The sequence below is a fragment of the Mastigoproctus giganteus genome, chromosome 10 (assembly GCF_048544385.1).
Source record: "Mastigoproctus giganteus isolate SK-2022 chromosome 10, ASM4854438v1, whole genome shotgun sequence".
In the NCBI taxonomy this organism is placed as follows: domain Eukaryota; kingdom Metazoa; phylum Arthropoda; class Arachnida; order Uropygi; family Thelyphonidae; genus Mastigoproctus; species Mastigoproctus giganteus.
This window is the reverse complement of record NC_143584.1, coordinates 22,809,083-22,818,757: the sequence shown is the minus strand read 5'-3', so window position 1 is coordinate 22,818,757 and position 9,675 is coordinate 22,809,083. Positions and strand designations below refer to the sequence as shown.

General features: G+C 40.7%; 2 protein-coding genes across 2 annotated transcripts; both read left to right on the top strand.

The window, feature by feature from the left end:
* Positions 1-3,231: 3,231 nt before the first annotated feature.
* On the top strand, positions 3,232-3,675 carry LOC150078866 (uncharacterized). The gene has a single exon (XM_090382872.1). The coding sequence runs from the start codon at positions 3,232-3,234 to the stop codon at positions 3,673-3,675; it is 444 nt and encodes a 147-aa protein (XP_090238998.1).
* Positions 3,676-5,002: 1,327 nt separating this feature from the next.
* Positions 5,003-6,277, top strand: LOC150078865 (uncharacterized protein F54H12.2-like). Its single transcript, XM_090382871.1, has one exon. The coding sequence runs from the start codon at positions 5,003-5,005 to the stop codon at positions 6,275-6,277; it is 1,275 nt and encodes a 424-aa protein (XP_090238997.1).
* The last annotated feature ends 3,398 nt before the right edge of the window (positions 6,278-9,675 follow it).

Here is a 9,675-nt window from a genome sequence, read left to right as displayed (position 1 = left end):
TTACCGGTTTTGTTTAGTTCGTATTTTTGTCCCTAGATGGCGCCATATATATATATCTCTATTTAATTTTTTTTTTACAGTACCAGAGTCTTTTTCTTGTGTGTATGGTTCATTTTTAATTAGCCATACATTCTTAAGTTGTGTCTGAAACGTTTTATTGGTACGTTTTCTTCCTTTTTGTTGTATTCTCACAGTTTTAAAGCTTTATTGATCCTTTGATAAAAAGAAAATTCATTGTCTTGTCATAGTGTTTATTAACTAATCCATCAGAGTCTCTTTTTTTTTCTTGTGTGAGTGTAAACCTTTTTATAGGTTCGTTTCCATAGAGATTCAATATGAAGATACATTTTTTTTAATTAGAACCTTTTTATTATTATTGTAACACTTTATTGTATATCTTCTTAAGTTGGGGTGTAAACCATTTTATTGACTCATTTCCTAAAATCCAAAACTCAAACACCAAAGAAAATTTCTGCCTTTGATAAAAAGAAAAATACATTTTAATTAGCCATGCATGTGATAAAAAGAAAATACATTTTTTTAATCAGCTGTACATGTATTCTCTGTATACATTCTTAAGTTGTGTCTGAAACATTTCTTTTTGCTGTATCACATTGTAGCTGTTTGGACCGTCGAGTCCCTGCCAACCACGGGGAAAACGTATACTTTCATTGTATCTTCTTTCTTTTTGCTGTATCACTTTGTAGTTGTTTGGAAGTTCAACCTCCCCCAGCCAGTTCAGGAATGGCCTACCGTTGAGTCCCTGCCAACCACGGGGAAAACGTATACTTTCACTTCATCTTCTTTCTTTTTGCGGTATCACTTTGTAGTTGTTTGGAAGTTCAACCTCCCCCTGCCAGTTGAGGAAAGGCCTACCGTCGAGTCCCTGCCAACCACGGGGAAAACGTATACTTTCACTACATCTTCTTTCTTTTTGTGGTATCACTTTGTAGTTGTTTGGAAGTTCAACCTCCCCCTGCCAGTTGAGGAAAGGCCTACAGTCGAGTCCCTGCCAACCACGGGGAAGACGTATACTTTCATTGTATCTCCTTTCTTTTTGCTGTATCACTTTGTAGTTGTTTGGAAGTTCAACATCCCCCAGCCAGTTGAGGAATGGCCTACCGTCGAGTCCCTGCCAACCACGGGGAAAACGTATACTTTCACTACATCTTCTTTCTTTTTGCGGTATCACTTTGTAGTTGTTTGGAAGTTCAACCTCCCCCTGCCAGTTGAGGAAAGGCCTACAGTCGAGTCCCTGCCAACCACGGGGAAAACGTATACTTTCACTGTATCTTCTTTCTTTTTGCTGTATCACTTTGTAGTTGTTTGGAAGTTCAACCTCCCCCTGCCAGTTGAGGAATGGCCTACCATCGAGTCCATGCCAACCGCGGGGAAAACGCATGTATTCCCAACGTGGCTCCATAGTACACAGTTGTAGAATCTTAGCAGATCTGATACTTGAAAAACACAAAAGTTGTAGAAAAACAGTGAATGTAACGACAGAGGGTATACAACTCATATATAAAGTGCTCTACACATCCTGTGTTGCATAGTTTTTAGGTCTACTCCACCCTGGATATATGCTTAACAGTATAACTCAAGAAGAATAGTAGCGTGACAACGTCTACCCATCCTGTGTTGCATAGTTTTTTTTAGGTCTACGCCAACCGGGATATGTGTTTAACAATATAACGCAAGAAGAATAGTAACATGACGACATCCTCCATCATTTTTTTATTTACTGAAACGATAAACACATCAAATAAGCTCATCGGAATATTTGTGTTAATTGTGTAATGTCACAACTTGACAATTTCCTCCTTCACGTTTAATTTTACTGAAGCTATAAATGTAATAACATGACGACTTTCTCCCTCACTTTTTATTTACTGAAGCGATAAATAATCTCATCGGAATATTTGTGTTAATTGTATAATGTCACACCATGACAACTTCCTCCTCACCTTTTTTATTTTACTGAAGCGATAAGCATATCAAATAAGCTCATCGGAATATTTGTGTTATGTACCACCATGAGAATTTTTTATTTTTAAAAGTGATAAAAAATATTTTCTTTCGAGTGTGTCTTTTCACAGTTTTAAACCTCTATTGATCCTTTGATAAAAAGAAAAATTCATTGTCTTGTCATAGTATTTATTAACTACTCCATCAGAGTCTTTTTTTCTTGTGTGGGTGTAAAGCTTTTTATAGGTTCGTTTCCATAGAGATTCAATATGAAGATAGTTTTAATTAGAGGTTTTTTATTATTATTGTAACCCTTTGTTATTGTCTTAACTTATGTGTGTAAACCCTTTTATTGAAACATTTCCTAAAATCAAAAAAACTCAAACATCAAAGAAAATTTCTGCTTTTTAATGAACACTTTTTTAAAAAAAGGTACATCTAAGAAAAATTTTCTGCTTTTAATGAACATTTTTTTTTTTTTTTAAAAAAGCTACATCTATGAACAAACAGTAACATTTTCAGATGGGTGGAAGCAGTCCATCCGCCAATCTTCACGTTGTGGTTCCGAGATAATAATAATCACTATCAGGATGATGACAAATATAAATAGTGCGATGCCTTCGACACTGTCCATTCCTACCTGTGGAGATAGAGAAATGTTAGCAGACTATTATAATCCTAAAGTTATAGGTAGTTTCAGTTCTATTGACGCTCTTCAAAAACATACTAAATTACCCAGCCGTGTTGTGCGCGAATTCCTAGCTAGTCAACCTACTTACGTGAGACATCGACAGCAAAGAATTAATTTTCGGAGGAATCAAATTAAAGTTCCCGGACTTAATCACACTTTTCAATGTGACCTGGGTGACCTGTCGGCTCTCGCTGACTCAAACGATGGATATCGTTACCTTCTGGTTTGTGTGGATTGCTTCTCGCGATATTCTTGGGTCAGAAAACTGAAAAGCAAAAATGCCAACGAGGTGGTTCAGGCGTTCAGATCTATTTTCGAAGAAGAAACACCATTTTGTGTTAATACCGACCAAGGAAAAGAATTCACTAATGCGTCTCTTCGTCGGTTATTCCAATCCCTTGGTATCAATTTCTATACAACAAGATCGGAAAAGAAGGCAGCTATTGCCAAGCGCTTCATTCGTACACTGAAAGAAAAAATTTAAGTGGATTTCTTATTCCAAAAGTCAGAAATATATTCACGTACTCGACGATATTGTGGCTACGTATAATCGTACTACCCATCGTTCTATAGGTATGGCCCCTGTAAAAGTCACTCTTGCTAATGAAGAAGAAGTGTATAATAGGCTCTACCACAACCATAGCAAAACCCTGAAACCGAAATTTAAAATCGGAGATAGAGTTGTTTTGAGCAGCGGGTCTCACCCTTTTCGCAAGGGTTACTGGGGGAATTGGACGAGAGAAGTGTTTACTATTACACGTGTTTTGAAGCGTAACCCTGTTGTGTACAGTGTGACAGGCCGTGATGGTGAGCAGATAGAAGGAACGTTTTACGAAACACAGTTACAGAAAGTTAACTTTGACGATAATCTACCACCTGACGTCTACCCCATCGAAAAGGTACTTAAACAAAAGACAGTTAGAGGACAACGTCAGTTATTAGTCAAATGGTTAGGCTACCCACAAAGCTTCAACAGTTGGGTCAGCTCACAAGATTTTTTTCCTTACACTACCCAGTAATGCTAGTATGGATCTGCATCCTAGAAATTCTCAGTCACAATTCACAGTGGAACTGCCTAATGCTGTTTCTCTCTCGGGCAAATGGGAAGTAGCACTTGCATAAGTACATTTTCCTCTTTCATGGGATAATATCTCCGATGGATGGAACATATTCACAATACACCCCAAAAAGAAAAAAGAAGTCAGTGCGATGACAGTATTAAAAGAAATGTATATCACTTCCTCAAAACTTATCGATGATGTTAATTCTGTCGACAGTGATATTCAACTGAAAGTGAAAACTGACGGAACGAAAGAACAGTTCACGTTAAGGGTGAAGAACGAGGGTATTGTGAAAATCCCTAAAGTTTTTACACGGGTTATAGGTATCGATAAGACATTTAGCGAGGATCAAGGAGGGTTCCATATTTTCAGAAATTATCACGTCGGTGAGTGGGTTTCCAAGAAGGAAATCAGATTGCCTAAAGAAGCAGCCAATAGAACGATTACATATCGGGGTGTGAAAGCAGAAGCTGTTCAGGTCTGTAAACTACCACGAGGGAGCTACAAAAGTATACCACAGGTGCTTAACGCAATGATGAAACTGGCACCGCAACTCGATGCAAAAGTGAACTCCATAGGTGTAGTATCTATCGAAATCGATCCATCGGTTTACCTTCGATTCCCAAAAACAGGACTCGGTCAGATGCTAGGTTGCGAAAAACTAGGCAGAGATTTAGAAGGTAGAGTTTACGCTAAGTATCAGGCAGATATATATAGGGGTGTCAGTTCCTATTTCGTCTATTGTAATCTAATTGAGGATCAGGTTGTAGGCGACACGAAAGCGCCACTGTTACGTGTCGTATCGTTTTCCAATAACGGAGCGTTCTCGCATTTAGATTATTATCCCCTCCAGTTAAACACGTTCCATACCGTTACAATCCAAGTGCGTACAGATAGCGGTGAATTCGTGCCGTTCAGTGAGGGAAAGACTACAATTAAACTCCATTTCCGTGAACGATGAATGCGTACGTCCATTACTACACAATACAAGCAGGGGGGAACCCATACTTCGCTGGGCCCTCTATCCAGAGAGGTCACGGTTTAGGAAGCATCTTCCGAACAGCATTCCGTTTTCTGACTCCGATACTGAAACCTGCAGCAGCTTTCATCGGTCGACAAGTACTGTCGGCAGGATGAAATATCGTTGATGATGTAGTATCAGGTATTCCAGCTAAACGTTCGTTTTTAAATCGTGTATCAGAAGTCGGACAAGCCATTAAAGACAAGGTGCGTAATCAGAGCGGTGGTAAACGTAGACGTCGCGATATTTTCGATGGAGGTTATGATGTCTGAGCTGGATCTTTTCAGTAAACCCGCCACTAATATGTGTGTCAAACGGTCGTCGTATATTACTTTCCTTCCTCTAGCATCTGTAGATAGTGTAGGCCCGATCGAATTCTATATTCCGGGGACTTCAGAAGAGTATCTAGACCTCGGGAAAAGTTATTTGCGGTTGAAGGTGCGAATCACCAGAAGCGATGGAAAAGATCTGGAAGAAAATGATAAAGTAGGAGTCGTTAACAATTTCTTTCACTCTCTATTCAGTCAAGTCGATCTCTTTGTACAAGACAAACTGATTAACCCATCGTCGAATGCGTACCCTTATCGTGCATACCTGGAAACGCTTCTTAACTATGGACGGGAAGCCAAGAATTCGCAACTGACAACTGAGATGTACATCAAAGATCAGTACCCCGATGTTAAACAGATGTTCGAGAAGGATGATAGTGGTATGTACCAACGATCGAAATCCTTCTCAAAATCGAAAACTGCAGAGATGTTAGGAAGACTTCGACTCGATCTGTGTCACCAATCTAAATACATAGTGAATAACGTCTCCCTTCGTTTACGACTGGTAAGAAGTTCCCCCGAATTTTGTTTGCTTTCCAATGATTCGTCAACTGCCAAGTTGAACATTATGGAAGCAACGTTATTCGTACGTAAAGTGAAATTGAATCTTCAGATTCAACTCGCACACATCACTGTTTTAGAGAAGAACCCGCTTGTGTACCCGATTAATCGCGTGAACGTGACATACTTTTCTATTCCCAAAGGAATGGTAGATTCCACACGTGATAATATATTCCTAGGACAAATCCCATCGCGAGTGATTGTGGGTTTGGTGTCTAGCGAAGGTTTCAATGGGTCATATGCCCGTAACCCTTTTAACTTCTCTCACTTCAACCTGTGTCACTTACAAGTGACGGCCGATGGTATTCAGTACCCGTCAATACCTCTGACTCCTGACTTTAAGACAGGACAGTATACGAGATCGTATCTGTCGCTCTTCTCTTCATTAAATAAATGGACGGAAGACACCGGAAACGATTTGTCATATTCCGAGTATTCAGTCGGTAATGTATTGTACGGTTTTGACCTAACACCAGACGAAAACGCCATCGGTCAACACGTTAGTGCACTGAGACGGGGTGGTGTACGTCTCGAACTGAAATTTTCCTCACCATTGCCTAAAAACGTCACGTGCGTCTTGTACAGTGAATTCGAGAACGTGCTTTCGCTGACAAAAGACAGGTCAGTTCTTCTGGATTATGAACACTGAAGAAATAACACGTTTGTTGGAAAGTGTTGTTAAAGACTACCCCATAAGTGTATGTGCTCGCGACGAACTGCCTACGAACATTCTTTGTAAACCGTTTCTTCTAGTTGTCAACACAGACCCTTCCGACGGACCAGGAACCCATTGGATAGCTATTTACCTCGGAGAAGAAGAAGAAGCCGATTACTTCGACACGTTTGCCTGTCCCCCGCCCGAAGATTTTGCGGTGTTTCTGAAAAGGCAAAGTCGCAAGTGGACTCATAACAAGACTGTAATACAACATCGGGAATCTATAGCTTGTGGGCTGCATTGTGTTTTCTTTTTAACCCATAGATGTCGTGGTATTACTATGAGACAGATTGTTAACGAATGTTATTGTAAAAATTTGTGGGGCAATGATATTCTTGCCACTTTAGATGTAATCGATCATTTAAATAAACAAAATTAAAAAAAAATTGTGTACTTACATGCGTATCCACTGTACTTTCTTTCCTCTCAAGCGACGGGGAGACGTCAGAATCGACGGTTTCTTCCTTGCACGTTTGGGCGCGCGCTTTTCCCCGGCCGCCGCGGGAGGGAGCACGAGGGCCTCCTCCGGAGGCCCGCTTTTCTTCTTCAGTCCCAGAAAAGCCTTCAATGTTTGAAGGCAGGCCTTCACCTTGGATTCGATCGACATGTCCTGTCTCTTCAGAATTTCGGACATCTCATCGTATAGAGAAATCATCCTTTGGTGTTCTGGTGGTGCCAGGAGTAAATATTTTTTGAACGAGTCGTTCATTTTCTTATTAGCGATGTTATCAGTGGAATTATCAGACTGCCTAGTAAGGGAAACAGCGCTCCTCCTTGCTGGGTAATAGGTCTCCGTCGCCTTGTGAAGGGGACAGTTTTATCCGCTAGAACACGTAGCAGTTTCATTTTGCGCTGCAGTCTAAGACGTTCTTTGGGGGTGATTGGTATGTTACCTCAGTAAAGTCTTACACAGTTCGCACAAAACCATGACCTGAGAATGTGATACCTGTCTCAAAATTGTATTTGCTTGCTTGGGGCTGGCACCAAACAAAAACCTGATGAAGTCACTATGTTTTCGGAGTCTTTTAGCCATGAAGGTACATATACGATCGAGGGTGCTTCCTCCGGTAATATACACGAGCGCAGACGTAATTGTTCTGGTGTATCTTGTCGAAAGTCCAGTAATAAATATGAGAACGGTTTTTCTGTGGCCTCCTTATAAATATCGACTAGAACACTCGAACACCCTGGAAATACTTGCGATGCTAGGTGTGATATTTGTCGGGAATCTCTGGGGTTTTTAAAAACGATTAAATAGTGTGAGTTAAGACTGATGGTTCTATATTGACTACCCTGACAGAACAAATTTTGGGAGAGAAGACAGATACTTGTGTTCCTGTGATGGCTTCCTTTAATGAATATTTCAGCGATTTCGGAACTGTCTTTCGCAACGTGTAGGAGATCATCGATTATAAGCAGATTTCTGACACGTCTATCGACTTCGGGCAGTTTCAAGCCTTTTACGAATTCAACGTGCGGAAACTGTAAGAACCGATCCTGCTCTTCCGAGTAGCAGTAAATTATTCTCTCCAGAGGGGGTGAAATTAGCTGTTTGCTGTTTTTAATAAGGGACAGAATGAAGGTTGTTTTACCGCTTTGAGTACCACCGGCAGCGACACATGTGAAGGGGTGGATAAAGGAACACATAGTGACAGAGTTATAACCGACGAATCAATTTTGATTGTGTTTTTCACGGAATTATCCATATGGGAATGTACGGGTGTGCTCTCCAACTATGCGCTTCTTAAATGTGAAACCATACCGCCTAGTTAACGATGTTTGGAGTAGCTTGCACTGCCATTTGTCACGTTTCACGCTGAGCGGTACAGGAACTGTCACTTCAACTTGTTCACGACGAATCAATTTTGATTGTGTTTTTCACGGAAGTATCCATATGGGAATGTACGGGTGTGCTCTCCAACTATGCGCTTCTTAAATGTGAAACCACACAGCCTAGTTAACGATGTGTGGAGTAGCTTGCACTGCCATTTGTCACGTTTCATGCTGAACGGTACAGGAACTGTCACTTCAACTTGTTCACCCATTGCTGCAGATCGCATTACATTCAAGTTTATGAGTCGGCTGTTGTTCTCGTTTAGGGTAATGCCTTTACATTTTGTTACAGATTTGCCCGAGCGTGTTCTGTACGAATACGATTTGGGTCCTGAAGTAGCGAATTCTAAAATAGTGTCACCTTCCAATTCATCTACTAGTTCACCTAGTGAGTGGCCTGTAGCTGGAAGTGTATCGCCTGGTTTATATGAGAATACCAAACTATCGGTATCCGTATAAATTAAACGCTCTCCCAGAGGTGCGATGGCTTTATACAGTTTAATTCGTCCGTATGAGGCAACAAAGGATCCTATTACAGCATTTCCTTTGCGATATGGAGGTTCTGTACCTTCAAGAAGGCTGTATGCTATCAGCATTTTTTCTTCAGTGACTAGTCGAGCATCTTGAATAATTTGACTGTCATCCATGAAGTGTTCAACGAGGTTTGAGTAGGACGAGCATAGAACAGTATTTACACGATTTGTCCGCATGGCAAGCCTACCCCATAAAGAATTCATACATAGCTTTCCCAAAGCACGCCGGGATGCGTTTTTTTTAATTTGGGCATGATCAAGTGTAATACCTTCCTTCTGCTTTAATTCTTGGATGTAACTGTCACGATCGATACCCTGAGGCCACCCCGAAGCCTCTTGTTTAATTTTCAAGAAGGTATCGATATACCCACCAAACAACAATTCGTGTGTTTCATCAAAGTGCCACACTTCGTACAATTCGACAACTTTGTAGCTATAGTCGCGTGCCAAATCCAGTTCTGGAGTTGTCCATACTCCTTTTATGGTCGTATCTTCGTGATTACAGAGAGTTGATTCCTCCTGAGCACATTTTGCACACAGAGGGAAAACTAACTTCCCATTACACGTTATCGGTAATATTGGAAGAAACAACTTCTCTGGTGCTTGCACACGTGCACTAGCAATGCCAAAGTATGCTTTCTTACTGTAATCGAAATCTCTCAGAATACCATTTGGATGGCCACGCGGATACACTCCGTATTTACACACCCAGGGGTATAAGGAGCAAAAATCCATATAATGAATCTGCTCGTTTTCATCTGCTTTGTGGTACAGTTTAAAACAATCCACACGACCACCTCTGAGGGCACTTCTAGGGTAATCGGTTCTGTTATATTAAAATCAGCTACAAAGGCATTCAAGACGGGGTTATTTTTTCTCATTTCATCGAATTGACATTCCCATATGGAAACCACGTTGTAGCCTTGGTTTTTCAGAAACATTTCACGATCCAACGTTTCTTCATAG